We start from the raw sequence: 21512 nt of genomic DNA on the forward strand, positions 1-21512 counted from the left end.
GCTACCGTGTTCTAGTGCATCAAGCATCCCTGCCTGCCATCAAAGGGAGTGTGGTACATTTCCAGGATCCAGCCACACTTCTGCAGCCAGACTCTGTTGTTCAGACCCCCAACTTACAATTTGCCTTATTTCTCAGGTCTTCAATTATGTTCTGCTCTGCCTCTGACTCACTCAAAGGCATTCACTGCTATTAGAAACAGACACCCTTAGAAGGAGCCATCTTATGTTTCCCCTCCTGCTCTTGCACCCAGCCCATCTCCCATCTTCACTGCCTGCAACTCTCAGCTTAATGACTGAGGCCTTCTTCTGTGTCTGGACCACTGGACTTGGTCATTAATCCTGTTAGGTAACAGGGGTACCTTAATGGCACCGGTTCCGGGTTCTTCTCCCCTCCTTGACCGGGCACTGTCTGAACCCGCCAAAGGAGGGCCAATCAGAAAGAAGCATCTCCCGCCTTCCCTTGGGCCCGCCCCACGTAGGCCCAAGGGATATAAAACCCAGCACACCAGCAGCTCTCTCTCCTGCGCGACCTGACCTCAACCTCTCCAATAAAGATCTCTTGGCCATACTCGGTGTGGTTTGAGTTTGCTGGCATCCCTTTCAAATCCTGGTGTCCTTAACGTTTAGACAGTGGTTTCCCCAAAGGACTCTAACCCAGACTATTCTGAATTGCTATGTCTTTGCTGCTGTGAGAAAGCAGCTCTAACCCATTTTTCATACAACCCCATCCCACTCACCCTCAACATTGGGTCTTTTTGAATGAAGGTGGTTATGCCCTTGGCTCCTTCATCTTGTCTATTTTCTCTGAGTTCTCACAAGTGAGTCATGATGCTCAACTCCTAGGAGTCAAGGTCTATGATCTGCAGACCTAATGAAATGACAACAAATGTATTGTTGTTTGGAAGCAGGTTTATTTATTATATACTTGCAAGTGAATATAAGATACAGACATATATATGTGGTATGTATTGCTAGAAATGCACATAACATATATTTGCCTATTGTTTAATGTTTTTTTCCAGATATTTATTATAGAAGGGCATGGAGGGATACCTACTTATTCTTCATTATGAGAAAAAGTAAAGGCATTTTTTAGATAGGAAATTAACTGATCATGTGTTTCTATAGCTTTATTAGCTACATTAAATAGACAGTGAGCAATAATTTAAAAACTCACCATTATATAAAATAATAAATAACAAAGTAAAAGTTAATGTTATAAAAATAAACTGATAGTAAGGAAAATCTAAATGGGCATGATCCCATTTTAGAAGACCAAATGATTAATAGGGTTGTCATGTTATAATAGACAATTGTCTAATTATTTCCGTGTTTTTATTTATTGTGTAGCAGAAGTTGTTCAGAAGAACAGAAATACGTAGAAAACATCTCTAAATTTTTGGCAATTTGAAATAGCAATTCTGAGGCACACAGCTCATCTACAAAAATCTTTTGCAGAAACAGCACGCTTAGTTTTAGGGTGAGGAAAATCTGCCAAAAAATAAAATGCACTTGGTTATTTTATGCATAATAAGGAAAAGAAAAGGATGATCTGCCACAAACTGTGGGCCTCCATGACCTGTTCTCCCTGTCATAACACCTCCTGTACCAGCGGCTGCTTCAGTGCCCTCCTCATTCACATCCACCATGGCTTGGTGGAACACTTCAGAAAGAAACAGGTCATTCCGCTCCGACATCCCTGAGAAATTGGCCTGTCCCTTGTTGAAGGCATCCTCCATGCCCATGCTTCTCAGAATGGATTTGAGTTCATAATGCTCTTCTAATTTGAACTGGGGTATGTATACCTCAACATCATCTTCAGCCATTTTGTCTTTGCTGGTCCACTTGTTGAGTTTGTCATAGGTTATTTCACTTTCCAGCTACAAAGCAAAACAAAACAAAACAAACAAAAGAAAATACAGCAAGTATTAGAAAAGAAAGAAAACAACTTTAAGTCTAATATTAAAACTCAATGACTTTACTATATTGTGAGAGGGTGATATAGAAAGTTAACAGATTGGTCAGATTTTTACAAGAAGGTAATACGTATGACATAGTTAAGGCTTTGAATGAAATGTAGAGGCATGCCATATTTACTATCAACTGTTTCATATATTTCCATAAGAAATTACCACACCATTTGTAAGGAGTATATATTCATCTCACGAAAGGTAGGTTTAGTCCCAGAAACTTAAATATCTGAATGTCTTACCAGCTCCAAGCCAGTGGACACATCGGCAATTTCATCTGGAAGCAACAAGAACATGCTAACATCTCCAGCATATGGGAGTTCTAGAATCTGAGCCTTTAGGTCTTCTATATATCCAATGTTTAGCTTTTCACGCAAGTACATCATCTGTACAGCTGTGCGCTGAGTCTAATATTATCAAAAGGTAAAATATGGTAGTCGATTATAAGATATCAAGAGATTTACAATTAGACATAAAGGAGGATGAGTTCTAATTTAGTGTTGGATAAATGTGATTTTTTTAAATCAACAAAATACATTATTTGTACATCCTTACAGTGGGTACTCTGATGTTATTAGCTTGTTCAATTTTATACCCATTATTTAGTAAGATGGACAACAATGGTAATGACAACCATAATTCTAAAACACTTGCTTAGTTCTTACTATGGGCCAGGAACTGTGCCATGTCTCAATATTTACAGCCCTTTGAACTAAGTGGTAGAGCCAACGTTGGAGTCTGGGCATGTGTAATTAAAAAGCCATGGTCTTCCCCTCTACCTATACTGTTTTAAAGAGTCAATCAACTGTCCAACATGCATAACTTCTAACTAGCAAGTCTCTAATGAGCGGTCTCTAATTTTTCTGTCTGTATCTTGTCAAAGGCCCTAAAATACATGCTAGGAAGATGTATTTTGTTGTCTCATACCGAGTTTACACGGAAAGGATAAAGCCCATTTAGTTTCTTCTCAAATGGAGTTTTCCACTTTCCTTTGAAGTAGACAGCATTCACCAGGACCATCCTGGTATCCCCATCTACAGAACCTTCAGGTAACAAGTTTGGGATTTTGCCTACAGAAAACATAACATATATTTAGGTTTCATAATCAAGAACTGTGAAATTACTTACTGAATCTTCTGAGTAGCCATCAAACTAAATTCGTCAAATTGCAGAGATGTTAATCTTCAAGCTAAAGTTTTTCTTTAGATTTATTTAAAGCAAAATTAAAATTGAAACAAATTTCTCAAAAGCTTGCAAAATCCAAGAAAAAATGAAGAAATAATGCATTTAAAATTTAGACCTCCTATCAAATTTGGAATGGAGATTTTCACTTCCTTTTATATTGTTTTCTCAAAGCTTTGCAGTTGAAAGTTACTCAAATCAGAAGCAAGTGAAAGACAGGCTCTTAGGGAATATAATAGTGCCTTTCCAAAATATATCATATACTGCTAGATCTGGTCTAGACAGTCTGAGGATCTGACTTACTCATTTATTCAAAAACATTTTTTTAAAAATATGCTAGACCTAAATTAAAAGTAGTGCAGATATAAGAGATGAGAAAGGAAGAATTATCCTGGATGAGCCTAGAACACTGGGAGAGACATTCAAAATCAGTTGTGAAACCCTGTGTGATAACTTCTGTAATTGAGCTAAATAACATATTGAGTACTATGATCATACAGAGAAGGGAGTGAAGGAGTAAGTCGGAGAAGATTGACAGAAACAATGACAACTGAGTGTGGTCATTTAAAAAACTGAAATTGGTTTAAGAAGCAGTCTGTTTATAGTTAGTACTTGCTCTGCAGTATTCCAAGCATCAAAATACATTATTTTGATACTTATTAGGTGGGTTTTATTAGTGTCATTTTATGCAAAATGACACCACTAGGTTAGCAGTCTTCCCAGCGTTACAGTGCTGGTAAGCTTGTAAAAATTCTGCTTCCACAATCAAAACTACTAACAAATACAAGACTTTTAACAGGTTAATAGGTCAATGTGGTTTTGAAGTAGGAGGTGGGACCTGACTCTGGAGGCAGGGTTTAGATACCAGGCCAAATTGAGGGCTAGCTAAAACAGGGACCAGGGACAGGGTGGAAGCAGTGTACCATGTCAGTTTAGCATTGTAATGGCAACACCTTGGAGTTACCATCTCTTTCCGTGGTAATGACCTGATGGCCCAAAAGCTACTCTCCCTTCCCTAGAAATTTCTGCATAAACTGCCCCTTAATCTACATGTAATTAAAAGTAAGTATAAATATGACCCCAAAACTGCCCTGAGCTGTGCCTCTCAGCACAGTGCCTGGGTAGCCCTGCTCTGCAGGAGGAATCATGGAGCTGTAACACTGCCACTTCAATAAAGCTGTTTTCTTCTACCCTACCTCCAGCTCACCCTTGAATACTTTCCTGGGTGAAGCCAAGAACCCTTGAAGGCTGAGCCCCACTTTGGAGCTTGCCTGCCTTGCATCAGTTTCATCTTCAATGTATTCATTTAATATATACATTCAATATATTTCCCAAGCTATTAAAATTTTTGGTTAGTATTGGGGTATAGTAATGTTGTGATATATATGATAAAACTAGTATTTGATCATAACATGATGAAACAGACAATTATCTCCAATTCTTACAAAAGCTGGTAAAACTATCTGCCAAAATAGCTGCTTGGCATTTTGGCAAAATAACTGATTGACTTACAGCCGTTTAGCACAATGTCTAAAGAGAAAAACAATTCATGCCGTTCTTTAAAGAAAGCAAAACTTCCATGTGTCTCTTTAATTTTGCTCTCCATTTTTACTTGAACTTTTATTGCTTTAAATCATCTTTCTCTGCTTCCTTTCTGTCAGTGGTCTGTCAATATTTTAGAACAGTATTTCACAAATCCACAATGAAAATGAAGAACTAAAAGGAAATCAATTATTTTCAGATAAACAAATAAATATATTTTGTTGAAATCCCATAGAACTTCGTTTATGTGCATTTTCCATTGCGGTAACTAATAAAGCAAGACACCAAACTATTTCTTGAAACAATGTCTTAAACATCAGAGTTAAATGAAAATCCTTAAGAACATAAGTTATTAAAATTTTTAAATATCCAGTTGAGGAATTCTGGAGTTAGGCTAAGGATCAGAAGAAGAAGCAACCCTGGCTTTACCACTACCAGTGGGATCTTAGGGGAGCCGGCTAATCCCTTGGGAACATGGTGCTCCAACCACAAATTGGTCAGATGGATAGGAGCTCTCTTAGGATATTTCCAATCCTAACAGATCATAAATGAATGAAATACGCAATTCTGAATTCATAATCATCTCTATTTCTTAGAAATACATTTATATGTTATTATTCAGCAATCGTTTACTTAAGGCCTACAACTCTACTTGGAAATTCAGAAGAATAAAGGATTGTCACTGTCAGCAAAAAACTGTGTAAATTTTTGTGGGGACACAGGACAAGTGTGACATACTGGCCCTACCCAAAAATAATTAGAGCCTGAGAGGAAAAGCAAAGCAAACTAGCAAAAATCAGTTCCATAATTGTTTAAGGCCATATATGGCTAACATTAACATGACTTGTGAGGCTGAAAAAGCCAATGAGGAGACGAGAAGAAGAAAAGATCAGGAAATGATTGGGAGACACTTCCAGGAAAGAGTAAGGCTTTGGCTGCAATTTAAACTGCAACTTAAATCCTGTAGTTGAGGCATCCTCAGAAACAAAGTCTAGAGGCAGCAATGAGTGTTTATGGGAGCTCCAGGGGCCAGTGGTAGCCAAACACAGTCAACTGGATTACTGAGAACTCCAAAGTCAAGGTAAAGAATGAGACCTTCTCCTGAGAACAGTAGGAGGTCACTGACAGTTTTTAGTGTGGGAATAGCATAATAAGTGTGTTGCATCACCTCTTTAATTTCACCTCCTTCCCTTGGCCCCCCACACTCCAGTCAGACCAGACTCTATTTTTCTCCTTAGGGTTACCTCTAGACCTTTGCGTGTTCTGTGCACTCTGTCTGGAAACCTCCCCTGAGACATGCGCCCTCCACCTGGCCGGCTCCAGCCTGTCTTCCCAATTACAATTTAAACATTTTTAAATCCAGTCAGATGCCTTTCGTGTGTACTCCCACATAGCGCCTGTACTTCTCAATAAAAGCACTGACTACTACTCTATAGCAATTGCCAACATGACTGAATGCCTCCTCTATAAGCTCTATGGTGGCAGGATTTACCATTTTTATCTTTATCTCCATGTATAGTTTCTGGCACATGGTGTGTGGTGGATAAATATTTGTTGACTAAGTGAATGAACTTAATTGAACTTAATGAATGAATGAATTTAATGAATAAATGATTTAATGAACTAAATTACAATGAATAAGTGATTCAATTAAACAATTTATTCATTGTAAAATATACAAAGGGAGGCTGGAGCCTGTGAAAGAATTAAGAGCATGAGTTAAAATGGTAGACACGACTTAGGTAATCCAGGAGGGATGAAGCAGAGACCAAAAAAACTTGACAATGGATTGGCTTTGAATGGTGAAAGAGAAGAAAGACTGAAAATAATTTTATGATTCTTCCCTCCTCCACTGCCTGTATTCTTTATAGCTCACACCATTTACTAAGCTCAAGGTCAAGCCTTGTTTTCTTTTTGTCCACAGTGGGCATAGACTCAATTATTTCAGTGCTGGTATTTCCTATTTTGAAAGCTTCTGCCTCCTTTTGTATTCTATCCTAAAGCAGTATCCAAAATCAAATATTTAAGTACTAACCATATGTCTTCTATTAGTAGGCCTCAATTATTTCTTCTCAGTTAAAACACCACTGAGCTAATCAAGAATAAAGTTGCATCCACCAAAGTAAATAAGTTGGACAAATTGTAAAGGGGTGAGGGCTAAGTTCATGGATGGAAAAAGATAGATCAGAGTTTTCTAACTAGAAAGAAGAAAAGAAAATATTTTCTTGGTTTTACCTTTGGTTTGAGTCTTGACCCAGGAATTAATCTTTTTTCTGGCTTCTTCTGCACGTTCTAGGAAGTCTACTGCCTGGGGCTCTGAGGAGTAATATTTCTGACAGAGTCGAATATATTCCTTTTAAAGCAAGAAAATGATGGTTACATAAAATACATACCAAACAAGCCATGGCGTAATTGTGAATTACGTTCTTCCTATTGAGATTAGGAGACTGGGGTAGGGTAGGAGTGGAGGTTGGCTATGGAAGGCAGGTGCTGAAGGGGGAAAGAGTGCAGACCCACTTGTCCACACTCCCGCCCCAACTCTATCCACCCTCTTGCACTCTTTGCATTATAGAGACAGAATAAAAGGAAAGAGGTTTGATTTGGGGGATAGTGTCTCTAGAAAACAGTTGCATTTGTTTTCCTGATTTATGACTCTGCGATTGGGACATTTGCAACGGGAAGAGGAAGAGGAGGAAGCCCCAGAGGGTACAGGAAGGGCAGCTGTTATGCAAGGCCAGCCCTAGGGAGCTGGTGTGGAATTTCAACTCTGCTTTTATGAACTGTAGAATTGCAGAGAATTGCTTTGAAAGTTACTTCATTACTTGTTTGGGATCCAGTCATTTCAATTACAGGTTTCACTTACTTCCCTGAAGCTCGCAGACTTCTCACCAAACAGCTTATTGACACTTTCCAATAAATAATCCCCTGTGGATGCATTGATTGCAGAGCTGAGAGAGCGGAAGGATGAATGGATTTTATCTGCAGCTTGTGCCTTGAACAGAAAGAAGGAATTCTCTCTATATAACACAGGACTACTAAACAAGATAGTTCTTAAGCCATGATAATAGTTTTTGAATACAATCATGAAATGCTATATTAATACATACTTTATTTTTGGTACTTTAGAGGAATCTTTGAGAAAATTATTTCAATAAGGATGTGGTACATTGAAACTAATAAGGTGAATTTTAATTTCTTTCAAATTTTGCTGTGTCTATGGATTGGATTTAACCAGGAGGTGACCAACAGCCTAGAAGAAAGGCCCCTTTTCAGTTTCCTAAACTTCAAGTTCTCTAAGGAATTTTTGTTGTATTTATAAGATGGATAAGTTCTGGGGATCTAATGGACAGTATAATGACTATAGTTAATAAGATGGTGTTCATTAATAGTTATAGTTAATAAAACTGTTTACTTGAAATTTGTGAAGAATATATTTTTTAAGTGTCCTCACTATACATACACACATACATACAAATAGTAGGTAATTGTAGTGATGGATGTGTTCATTAATTTGACTGTAATCATTTCACAATGTATAGGTATAGCAAGTCATCACACTGTACATCTTGAACATGCACAATTTTTATTTGTCCATTATACCTCAGTAAAGCTGGCGGGGAGGAAATGTTGCCTTAGTAATGATCTTACAAAGTTCATATAGCTTCTCTAGATACCTATTTTATGGGGCAAACTATGCAGTGGAAAACATGGGTTTTAGAAAACCACAACAGTGAGTGGTTATTTCAGTCCTCAACCTGAAGTTTGTAACCACCATGTCAGACACAGGGCTTGGTCACAGCAGCAGCCTGTCCTAGGGCAGGGCACAGAGCCCTCCTGATGGACTGCCAGGTACTGCAGAACACCTGGTGGAATCTCCACATGATCAGGGTCCTGTCCACCTGCTCTAGCCCATAATTCCCTGGGCAATGGGTAGAAGGAGCATCAGAGTGACCAGAAAGAGAGCTTTGGGAGATACCTCTTCATAATCTACCTCATAAGCATGACTGTGGAAGTTGGTTACCAACAGGAGCAGTCTATACTCAGGTTTGATAATTTAACTGGATAGCTGACATTTAAGGAAATGGAGTACTGAGGAAAGGTATTACTCCCTGAGATAGCAGATTGATTAATAGATAAGATAGATGACAGAGAAGATAGATGATAAATAGATGATAGATAAAATAGATAAATATATAGATAGATAGGATTGATAGATGTATGATAGGTAAGATAGATGAGAGAGATCAATGATAGATGATAGATTAGATAGATAGAAGGAAAGATACCTGAAGGTCAGTGATTTCTCATGCAATCATCGGGCCCGGCCTTTCGCCATTTCTCAATCAATTGTCAGTCCCTACCCTCTCTCCTCTGGAAATCCTTATCCATACAGGTGTATTCTAGGAGTCTTTACTGTGGATTTACAATAAATTACACATACCTCACCAATGACAGAGAGGCGTGAGAGAATTTAGAAATAAATAGGCTTGGCCTAAAACTCATGAAGTCTGGATTCTGCCCTGGCTCGTCTCTCATTATGGGTATCACCTTAGGACATGTTTTTCTTAATGACTCTGAGTCTTAGTTTTCTTTCTGTGAATGGGGGAGGGTATATTTGCTTCCTTCCCAGTCTAACGCTGTGGCTTTAAGACAGGAAGATTGCAAAAATAAACTACAAAAGAAATATGGACCAATAAGTCAGATACCTGCAAAATCGCATCAGGATAAGTACCCTTCTGGATCTGCTGCATGAACCCACAGCTGGTAAAGTTCTCTGGAGTCATGGGGGTAAATGCATTGGCTCCCACTTCATTAAACTGAAGCACCTGCAATCAGAATTAGAGAAAATGGTTACACTTGCCCACGGATTTGCTGAACTTTTAAAACGGATGGCCATCAGGTGGCTCTAAAATGGTCCTAGATCTTTTCTCTGCCCTTATACACGGGGAACAAGCATAGATACTCAATACTCTTTCTGTGTAATATAAAAGTATCAGCCAACCTAAATTTCCCTTATAGAAAACAGCATGAGGTGTTTTAGATTAATTTATATCCTGGCCATTTTGGAAAACAAATTGTTATTATGAAATGATTTAAAACCTCTTCCCCAAATTATCTAAATTATATCCAACCAATAAATGGCCTTGAAAAAAAAATGCCAGTATTTTGAAGAAAGTCACAAGATTAACTCAGAACCTTGTGTGTCTCTCTCTTTTCAGTGGCCTTATACACAAAATGCTTTCAATCTGTCAAAAACTATAAGCCAGAGTCAGCTAAGGCATAAAACAGGTCATGCAGCATTAACGGGGTTCACCTAGAATATTTACACATACCATATTCATACACAGACAAATTAATGTCCATGTGAGGGACAAGTTGGTCTGATGACACCGCCAATCTCTTTGTATGGTAAGTAGGCAGTTTCGGCTGACACGGGGAAGCTGGCAGCAAGGACTGTCCCCTCTGAAGCTTCCTCAGATCCCCTTCCCACAACACTGCTGCCTGCCTGCCTTGATCTGCCAGTCTTAATACCTGCAAGCTGGCCCTGCCTCCCAGCCACCCACCCCATCCAACCTCCTTGGGAACCCTTGGTCCTGCAGCACCTCCCTATGGGGTCTCTGAGGAGAAGCTGATCTGGTAAGTGGCTTGATGGTTGGGGTACTGCTAATGAAGTTAATTAAGGCAGCCTTGTCCAGCAAGTTGGTGAATTTCTGGGCTAGAAGGAGAGGTGATAGTGTTTGTGAGGTCTTTTTCTGCTCTTTGAGTCATACATCGTAACTCCCGCCTAGTACTCTCTGGAAACAAGCGGTGCAACTCCGCCCTCACGTAAAAGAAGAATATTTCCTACAACAGCTTGGCTGGTTTTCCTCTCTTCCAAGGAAATTGACCCTTAAATCAGGGTTCTTTGGGCTAGCACCAAAGGCTTCCTGAATCAGTGTTAAAGTCACTCAGGAAGATGTCCCAGCAAAAGTGGGACTGGGAGCTGCCCCTAGTCCATGCGAAGGCCACGGAGAAAACAGTGAGGCAGTTTGGCCTAGATGGGTCTGTTGTCTCACTATAAGGAAAAGAGCTTGTATCCTAATTCCCACAGACCTATGCCGTCCAAGAGCTTATTCCTTTTTATGTATTCTTTTCTTTCACTACAAATGTACCACTTCTAACAGCTACAGCAATTCTCAACTGTGTGGCCTCTTCTTGCCCCGATTCCCTCATCTGTAAAATGAGTATGGTAATCATCATACCTACCTCATAATATTTTGTCTTATGTGAGTAACTTTATAAGAAGTTCTTAGAAAGATGCCTGGCTAAGGCACTAATAAGTACTGGTTGTTATTACAGCGACTGCTACTAAGTGCCTTACATAGTATCTCTAATCTTCACAACTGTCTTGCATGCTACACATTTTTATTCCCATTTTGTAAATGAGAAAACTGAGATGCAAATGGTTTCAATGTCCTCACACATGTAGTAAGAAACAAAGCCATGACTCAAACACAGATACATCTGTCCCCAAAGTCTGTGCTTCTTTCTCCAAGCCAATAAATGTCTTTTTCTTTTTATTTGGGAAGCAATCATATTAACATTTGAATTTCAAAATCTACACATGCAACAGAGTTGTAAAAAGACTATATATAGAGAGTCTCAAAAAAAAAAGACTATATAGAATCCTCGCATAGTCCCAAAGGCTTAAAGCACTTCTTAGATACAGAAAAGCTGTCTTGTGTCCAGAGCGATCGTTTTATTTTCCTCTAGTACCAAAATCAAGATTTTTACTTTAACAACCCAGAGCACTTCATTTAGCATTTGCTCCCAAAATATATTGCTACTGATTCCTTTACATTTAAAACAAACAAACAAAAAAAAAAAAAAACAACAAAAAAACCTAGGCCAGGTGCGGTGGCTCACGCCTGTAATCCCAGCACTTTGGGAGGCCGAGGCAGGTGGATCACAAGGTCAGGAGTTTGAGACCAGCCTGGCCAAGATGGTGAAACCCCGTCTCTACTAATACAAAAATTAGACAGGCATCGTGGCAGGTGCCTGTAATCCCAGCTACTCTGGAGGCTGAGGCAGGAGAATGGCTTGAACCCGGGAGGCGGAGGTTGCAGTGAGCCAAGATCGCGCCACTGCACTCCAGCCTGGGCGACAGGGCAACTCCGTCTCAAAAAAAAGAAAGGAAAAAAGAAAAAAACCTAAGACCTGATGTTTCTAAAGTTTTTGTGCCAATTTACTATCTTCATTCTTTCAAGGCAAAAAATAAAAAATAATGGGGAAAGAATATTGCAAAAGACTACTTGTGTCAGGGAGTTGAGCAATTGAGTTTTGTTGTAAGTCTCAATGTTTAAACTGTCACAAACACAGAGATTGATTCACCCATCCCTTGTCTTCCTGCAGCAAGATTGGCCAATGCTCTCTCTGTGAAACTTCGAACTTCAAATGAGGCCCACCTTACATAGGTTACCGTGTGCATGGAAAGAATGTATTTACACTCAGGCACATTCTCGTGGGAAACTGGAAACCAGCCGGTGGCATCTTGGTGTGACTGCATGCACAATGCGTGCTTGTCCTTAAAGCATTTAATGTTAATGTTTGTGTGTGCGAATGCAAAGGAATATTAATGATATCATGGCCACATCGAGGTCACTAACCTGGGAAATAACATGATCACAAGAATTTTGTATGTGCTGAGTGTCTATTGCAGTGACGATTGCAGTGTATAATTGAAGTAGTCCAGCATAATTTCAAGGGCCCAGACTCAGTGGAAAGAGTTTCCTGACTGAGTCCGTGTCCATTCACCAAGGAAGGCAGGCAGTGGCCTTGCAGAAATCCCTCATGATGATGTTGTGCATCCCATCCACCTTGGTTTTCAGGGCTGGCCATGCATAATGCCAGGTCTCATTCTGCTACCGTCACCTCACAGGCATGACCTTCTGCAGCTACAACACTATCCATGCATCCTGTGGGTATAGTGAGCACCACCCTGGTATGTTTTTTTTTTTCCCCCCTTTGTGATACTCTTTTAACATTATTAGGAGGAATTCTTCTTAGGAATAGGGAACAAACACCACAGTGGCAGAGTAATTGGAAGGAGCCCAGGCTAGGGGTTAGGAGACAGTGGGGCCTTCACTGACACCACCAGGGCTCTCATCTGTAAAATGAGATCTGTCTTAAAACTGAATGAGATAATGGGTACGAAACACTAACTTTGAAAAATAAGAATATTATATTATTAAAATATAAGATGTGGTCACTCATAACTGTTTCCAGCCTTGCAGGCTATTCAACTCCCGTATGCCTTCAACAGCTACAGTTGAGGGATCTAGGGGTTTGGCTGTCTTATAGATTTGAATCTAAGGAATTTGTGTTGTAAGGATCAGTGCTTCATTACCTGTGATGATTGCTGACCTCCTGAGTCAAAATGTCTTTAGCATAAAACAAGAGCAGTTCTCCAATTCCATTCAGGAACCACTCGGCCCAAATGTGGAGCTTCAGCTCAAACTCACCTTGGCCATCTGGTCTTCGGTGCTGCCCCTGGAGCCCATGTAGACCATGGCCATGGTGGACGAGATGCTCCATGGGGAGAGGAAGAGGTTCTGGGTGGGGCTTGCTTTTGCCAGATGCTTGAATAAATTGAGGGCAAAGAGTGTGTTTGCCACACAAAGGTCCTCCATTGTTTCAATCTAGAAGCAAAGAGAGGAAGAAAAAAACAGCTCTGAAACATGAGGTAACATTTTGGGTGAGGTCAGCACAGTAGGACAGGCTGCACTCTGTGTAGGGACAGATTCCCTGTCTGTTCTTCCTCATGGAACAACATGAGGCAGCGCAGGGACAGCTTCATGGACATACCACCTGTGCAGCCGTAAAAAGCCCCTTGTTTAGCCAAATGCCCTCCTACTGCCATCTTGAAATTCTTGATAATTTTAAACAAAAGGTCCACATTTTCATTGTGCACCAGACCCTGTAAATTACACAGCCAGTCCTGAGATACATGAAGTGTTTTGTACGATGAGCAGTGACACCTTGTGGCATTCCATAGAATAACAGTGACAATATATAGGGACAGGAGTAGGAATTGAAGCCAGATAGGCAGACCCTAGGATCATGCTCTCAACTTCTATGCTGCCCCCACAAGCACAACGCACACATCCACACCACACACACTGCCACACAGTAAGATATACACATATTGAAATGTATGCCACCTGCATACATACCTTGTTGCATCTGGTAAGACGGTCAATCTTCTTTCTACTTTCCTGCTTCTAAAGTGACTTTGACTCATTGTTTGAAGGTTTGGACTTTCACCCAGCCCCTATCCCAGAACCCCTTCCCTATATGCACCACACATACCACAGCCTTACTAAAAAAGGCTTTCTATACTGGGGAGTTCATTGCTGGGAGGACTAGAAGACACCCTTCTTCTGCCACCCCACCAGGTAGAAAGTCAATGCCAGGTAAGATTGCAGGGATCATCCTTAATCCCAGGCCTATGAAACTCATATATACACCAAGGTATGAACCATCTGAGACCTTCCCTGACCTCAGGCTCTGCAGGCAACTGAATGCACGAATGCACGCTCACACCCAAGGTGTGTGTGTTTTTTGGTCCTGACCGATGATTGTCTTTCCAGCTGTATGTTTTGCTTTCATCATAGCTTGCAACATACCCGATAATTATCAAAATACATAAATATACCAAAAAATGCTGATACTGATCATCCCTCAGGAAACCTTCTTATGACAGTGCCTTCCCAGAACTGGGTAGGGGCTGGAAGTACCCAGGAGGAAGCATGTCCTCTGGCTCTGGTCTTGGCTGTCTACACCTGTGGTCTCACACGGCAAGGCTCTCCAACAAGGACCAGTGGTCACTTCTTTCTTGTGTGAACCCTTGGTTCATGAACTCTTTTGTTTTCTTAAGAAAGTGATTGGAATTTATTTGTATTAAAATGTCTCATCTGGAATACAACCAGACTACTTTATCAAGACAAAAATAGTAAATTAAATAAAACGTATCCCTAAAACTCTCTCACCTCCTCTCCTCATTTAATCTTTACAGAATCTGTATGAGGTAGAGGTGATTCTCCCTATTTTATGGATTATATCCTGATGCCCAGAAACATTAAGTAACTTGTATAAGGTCACACAGCTGGTAGGTAGCGGAGCAGGGATTCAAGCCCAGGTCTGTCTAAGGAAGCCCACTCTTTCCAGTGTTCCACATTGCTTCACTCGGTGATGCATAGCTTCACTATGAAGTGTAAGAGCTTAAGCAAGTTGTGGTGCAAGAAATGCTAGAAAGAGGAAGTCAAAAGAAAAAAGTAGTAAACCTGTAATTCTGCTAGAAGGCTTATTACGAAAAAAAAGTCACTTTTTTTTTTTCCTCTTGCTTCATCATAGATACTAGATTACATTGGATGGCTCAAAAATTTGTTCCTCTTCCTCTTAAAATTTAAAATTGTCTTCATAATTAAATAGATTTATTGTATAGATTTTTAAAATTAATTATCTCAATATCTTTTGGAAACAAATTGAGTATTAATAACATAAATAAAATATTTCTTGATCCCCATGTAAAAAATGTAAATAAGAGATCAGACCCAGAAAGGTAAATTTAGACTTCTCCCATACCTAAATACATGATTCTTTGTAACAATTCATACTGGATTCTTTGTAACAATCCACATAGTTAGTAACTTTGATTGTAAAAATATTTAACTCTAAAGACAAACTATCAGAAAGTTCTGTTAATACTAAGTTAGAATTTAAGGTAACTTGATAAAGAAAAAAGTTAATAAGAACAGAATCAAATTTTCCTGGATGTGTTTACTTCTTTCAAAAAAATAGTTTCAATTATATTTTTAAATAAGGTGTAATTAATTACATTTAATGTAAAAATAATATTTGATGTCTATATGGCAGTTACCAAATTCCTTCAGCTCCCTTTTTAATTTGCATAATTACCTGTCCAGTAAGGCTTAGTAATTTCTGTAATATGAATGAAAATATGAAAATAGAGATTGCACCGCTGGTCCATTTCAGAAGCCTAGACTGGATCACAGACTTCTGATTCCAAGTCTAATGCTTTCCTACAAACTTTTCAAATAAGGTCTGAGAGTTTCATAATTTTAGAACTCTATGAAGGCACCCATATGCAGTGTTTCCTGACTCTCAGATAAGGCCATACTTTATGTTTGAATGAAAATCTTTCAAAACAATGCAAAATTGAAGTCATGGAGTATTGTGAAATACCACAGCCTCCTGGAACAGGTATACCTGTTGTGAATTTTTTAACATTATAGTAATTTATATGATCTCATTAATGTCCAAATATTGTGCTCTTAATTAAGGTTTAATAGTATTACTGGGATGAATTAATGGGAATAATATGCAGGGCTGGGCTTCCTGGTGGTGCTTGTGTTGGTTCCTGCAACACAAGTTGACAAATGCACCACTGAAACTTGGCACAGGGAAGGAAGAATTCGGGAGGGGTCACCAGGCACCCGGCCATTATTGTCTCTCACCCTATTAGCGCTGGATGTTAGATTGGAGTTTGCTGTAGCATTTAAAACAAATTTTGTTTACAATTAGATAGTGGAAATATTTTGAAATTGACCACAAAAATTAATGAGAACTAAGAGAAAACAACAGTTTCAAGGGAATATCTCATCAAATACTGCTACATTTCCCCCAATAAAATTAAAAGCAATTTCTCCTAGTTGATGGCTTTCATAATGAATAAGTATCTTTTTATGGGGTATTAAGTTATTTACTGAACCATACTTCAGTCAGCCCTGCAACTACTTTGGCTGATTATTCTCTTTCACTAAATTGACCCATTATTGAACTAAACTCAATAAACATATTGTTGTACTAGACTGACCCAGCCCAAATTGCTACTTAATTTTTGCAGTTCCTGCTTTTTCATTTAAGGTGCAAATGAAGTCTTCTTTTCCTATTATTTATATACAATGTAGAGATTACATTCAATTGCTTAAATGAAAATATTTTAATGTATCTAGTTGTTTCCATCAAATTTAGTGTCAAAACAGTAGCTAGCAGAGAATATATATATTCTAACCTGTTCAATAAAATTGACATCACAATCCGAGTGTACATTTTGTTTTGGTTAATGCTACATAGGTATTTGTTGGCCTCTGAGATTCAAAATTAAACCTTATAAATTTAATTCAAATCTTGAAATAAAATATTTTCAAGTAAACAACTAAACAAGAAAACACCACTTAAATTTTACTCTCCCTCTACAAACACCCCACATCGAAACTTTCAATCTATTAATACCAGCATGAGGAAGAGAAAACATGAAATCCTATTTCCCATAGAGATGGCATGGAAATCATTGAGATACCTGGTTGTTCTCTGGTTAGTCTCTGAGTTGCTGTCTGACGGGCAATGCTCCTCTGAGAGTTGTTACAGTTCAGACATGGTAATGACTGGTTTTATACAGCTTTGCCCCTCCCACATGGCATTTTTTTTTTCCCTCTCTTTTGATCTGTGTCCTTTGAATGATTCAACATTTTAGTCAGGAAGACATCATTAGAATAGAAATACTTGTTCGTAAAGGCATAGTTTAAGAAATTTTGGGGGAGGATGAGGTCACTCTGAAACTTAAGAATTTGTCAATATCTACACATGCCTGTCAAGATTAACTAAAATCTGTCAGCCCCAGTTTCAAGATTTCCCCCACTATACTTGCACTCAAGGATAGTATCGAATTCTACAATACTTCTTCTAGCTTTGGACAGCCATGGCCTGTGGGCTTCTTCCAATATATAAATATCATGAGATTTACTCGCTCTTTTGAGCCTAGGGAGACCCAAGCGATGCTTAGGGCACGGGAGGGAAGAAAAAATCCACCATTTTCTTTCTTAGAAATTCTCTATTTTAAACTGTCTTACATTGTCTCAAGCTATAATTTTCTAAATAACTCGGATTCTACCCTATTATCCTGACACAAGAAGAATTTTTCATCTTCTCTTGATTATAAAATAGATCTCATGGCCAGGCGTGGTGGCTCATGCCTGTAATCCCAGCACTTTCGGAGGCCGAGGTGGGAGGATCACTTGAGGTCAGGAGTTTGAGACCAGCCTGGCCAGCATGGTGAAACCCTGTCTCTACTAAAAATACAAAAATTAGCTGCGCACGGTGGCACACATCTCCAATTCCAGCTACTTGAGAGGCTGAGGCAGAAGAATCACTTGAACCTGGGAGGCGGAGGTTGCAGTGAGCTGAGACTGTGCCACTGCACTCCAGCCTGGGTGACAGAGTGAGACTCCATCTAAAAACAAAAAAATAAAATAAAAAGGAAGAAGATCTTATCCTTTATTAGGAGCCATTGACCCTTTTACGCGTGTTAACCACCCCTTTGTCCTTAGTGCTCTTCTCCCTTGAGTGCTCAGGAGTCTGGTGGTGAGCTAAGTCCCTTCTTTCTTTTCAGCCTCTGTCCAAGAAGACCCCTCTGGTAATGTCTATGTGACCAACCATCTGTTTAACTGTTTTTTGTTTTTGTTTTTGTTTTTTTGAGATCGAGTTTCACTCTTGTTGCCCAGGCTGGGGTGCAATGGCGGGATCTCTGCTCACTGCGACTGCCGCCTCCTGGGTTCAAGCGATCCTCCTGTCTCAGCCTCCTGAATAGCTGGGATTACAGATGCCCGTCACTACGCCCGGCTAATTTTCGGTATTTTTAGTAGAGACGGGGTTTCACCATGTTGGCCAGGCTGGTCTCAAACTCCTGGCCTCAGGCAATCCGCCCCCCTCGGCCTCCCAAAGTGCTGGGATTACAGGCGTGAGCCACCGTGCCTGGCCTGTTTAACTGTTTTTTAACCACACATTGACAGCTCAACCAGTTGGGACATATATCAATGTACCTAGAACTTCCGTCACGCTTTCCTTCACTCACTTTTCAGGTGCCACTCTTTCTCACTGTATTATTTTCATTCCAATTATCCTCAAGAGGAATGTCATGCTTCTTTCTCCCCACTGACTCACCTATGAGGTTTGATTCACACCCCATAACTTCCATGGAGTCCATTCTGACTCCTACAACCCTCAGTGAGCTTCCACGTAGAGCTGCAACTTTCAGAGTTGAGGATGTGGTAAAAGAATCTTGTATATTCTGACAGTATCATCTGAGTTAGGATCTATCCACAAATATACACTTGGTTTCCCTTGAGCAGCAAGAACAGTGGTGAGCATCAAGCAAATTCTTACCAAATATGTTTAATGGATGGAGTAACATGCTAAAACTCTCTAGAGAGGCCCTATACTGTGGTGAACAAGGATATGAATTCTGAGAGACTCAGAAAGTCTCAGACTCAGAAACTTCTTTTTGCCACGTACTAGTTGTATAATCTTGCATGTATTTCTCAACTACTCTAACTTCTAATTTTCTAATAATTCTATACAGCTGGTACTGTTGATTGCCTACCCCAATCAATGCCTTTCTGCTACCCTTCTTCCTGATTTTCTTCAGATATTATTCAAAGAGCCCTTGATCTCAGGAAAGGAAAGCCTAGCTGCCAGTCTTCTAGGGTGTGTGTGTGTGTGTGTTGGGGTGTGGGGGGAATGGGTGGACATATAAACCCAATTCTGGGCAATGAGTTTTGGGAGAAATCCACTGGGGAATGTTTGGCAAAAGGTTTTCCTTCCTTGATAGAAGAAAGCATGAAGGAAGAACCTCCATATCTATACCATCCCTTCCTACCCAACTTTGAGCATGGTTGTGCGAGGATGTGATGCCAGAAGATGCCACAGTCATATTTCAACCATATAGGAAGACTGAGAAATTTGCAGCGATCCCAAACAAGAGCCCTGACATCTGCCAATGCTAGAAACCACCCACCTCTAGTTTTTGCTCTTGCTGTTGCTATCTGAGATATTATAATAAATAAGTCTGTATTGTTTAAGCAGCATTTGACATTACGGGTTCTCTGTCATTTGCAGCCAAAAGCATTCTAAATAATACAGGCTGCTGCTGTGAATAATCAATGAGATAATGCCTGCTAAGTCCTTAGCAGATTCTCCTTGGTAGTGAGTGCTGCATAATGTTAGCTGATCTATAACAGGGTGACTGTTGGTGTCAGGTTTGGGAGCTGCCTTTCTGCCTAGATTAGAGCAATTTATGAGCTCAGTATAAGAAGACTAGACTTTCACACCTCAAACAACTACAGAGACTTGTAAAGGATAATATGTAACTTAAAGCCAAACTTAAAGCCAAATTGAGTGGTGCTAATAGTAAGTATCACAGAAAGAAGGGAAAGGATTGATAATGTATGTTAGGGCCTTGAGCAAAGAGTTGAGATAAATGAAAAAATAGACAATAGAGAGAAGAAGGCACTAATATTATAGAAGTGGGAAGCAAAGATCATTGTATAGCTTTCTGAGATCTGCCTGGATCCGAGTTGGTGTTATAGAGGAGGAAAGGAGAAAAGGAACGATCTTTTAGAGGAGCCCTTGATATTAGGCTGAGTTGGGATCTAAGCTAATGGCAGTCTACTGTAAACTCTGGAGAAGGGAAGTGACTTGTAAAAAGTGGTGTTTTAAGAAGAAAAATCTGAAAATTCAGAAGAGAAAGAACCTAAAGGGTGGGAAATGTATTAGGAGACTATAGCAGTAACCCAGACAGTAGGTCAACTAGAAAAAAAGCATAGTCACTAAAGAGTGTTCCTTACCAATAGAAAATACATAAGATTAAGCTTTCTCAAATAACCTGAAATAGTACATGCAACAATTGCAGAGCAGGTCACTCCTACGGAATATGAGATTAGTGAAACAGAAAGTGTCTTATTTTCTAGGAAGATGTATACAAGATAATCATAAGTGGGAAATGAAAGGAAATAAAATTATATGGACAGTATGATATTAATTATATAAATAAAATACATGCAGAAGAAATATTACTTAACATAATATTTCTTCAAAACATAAACAGGATTTATGTCTAAGTGGTAACTTAATAGATTTACCATTGTCTTTCTCTGTACCTTAAAAAATGTCCCACATTTTCCATAATAGGCATGCATTACTTTTAAAATCAGAAATAAATTACCAAAGTTTCTATATTGAGGTGTTTTTTTCTCTCCCCACTATCATTACAATGAATCATGTATAAAGGAGAAATAATATCCAAAAGAAGACAATAACTTTATAAGTAATAAAGTTCTAATATCTAATCTGAGACTTGCATACACTGTGCTTTTTCTTTGAAACATCTAACCAACTGTGATTGCATAACCTGTGTAGTTTACTCTTCCGTGCCTATCTTCCCTGCTAGATGGTAACAACCATGAATTCCAAGACTATAATGGTCTTCCCCGATGGCTAGGACAGGCATTTGGCTCATATTAGGTGTTCACTTAGTGTTTGCTGAATGACTTACTCATGTTTGGCACATTGTAATTTATTTCCATCCTCTTCACTTTGAAGAGCAAACAGTGATACTTCCATAATTACCTATTTTACATGATTTGCGGATATATGGGGAATGTACAAATTAGGAAAATGCATCATTTCTGTATCAGCAGTAATATCACCACTGAAATTATCTCAAACACGATATGAATGCAGGTCAAAAAGGAAGTCCTATTTTAACATAAAATTCTATATAATAACCTTATTTTTAATGACTTCCAGTTAGACATATTGAAACAATGTTAATTTATAACAAAGATCATTAGTATTAATTAGCCTTAGTAGTTAGATAGCATGGTTTATTCCAGAAATTTAAGTAGTTGTTGCTGTGAGCAGAACCAAATGGAGGTGAAGGCAGTCACCCCCATGGTATGAATTTGGGACATCTTGGCTAAA

At 39.2% G+C, this 21512-nt stretch overlaps 1 protein-coding gene across 2 annotated transcripts; it reads right to left on the reverse strand.

Annotated features, from left to right (window-relative positions):
- Window positions 1-891: 891 nt before the first annotated feature.
- On the reverse strand, window positions 892-17121 carry SERPINB2 (serpin family B member 2). 2 transcript variants are annotated; one of them, XM_032152096.2, is made up of 9 exons: window positions 17056-17121; window positions 14723-14980; window positions 13196-13372; window positions 9401-9520; window positions 7558-7686; window positions 6930-7047; window positions 2898-3040; window positions 2213-2377; window positions 892-1880 (listed from the first exon to the last, which is right to left on the reverse strand). In XM_032152096.2, exons 3-9 carry the CDS (start codon window positions 13361-13363, stop codon window positions 1476-1478), a joined length of 1248 nt encoding a protein of 415 aa, XP_032007987.1. In that variant the 5' UTR covers window positions 13364-13372; window positions 14723-14980; window positions 17056-17121; the 3' UTR covers window positions 892-1475. The 2 variants fall into 2 exon arrangements, with proteins under 2 accessions (XP_032007987.1, XP_032007986.1); XM_032152095.2 differs by lacking the exon at window positions 14723-14980.
- Between the last annotated feature and the right edge of the window lie 4391 nt (window positions 17122-21512).

This window comes from Hylobates moloch, unplaced genomic scaffold, assembly GCF_009828535.3.
Source record: "Hylobates moloch isolate HMO894 unplaced genomic scaffold, HMol_V3 SCAFFOLD_5, whole genome shotgun sequence".
Lineage (NCBI taxonomy): Eukaryota > Metazoa > Chordata > Mammalia > Primates > Hylobatidae > Hylobates > Hylobates moloch.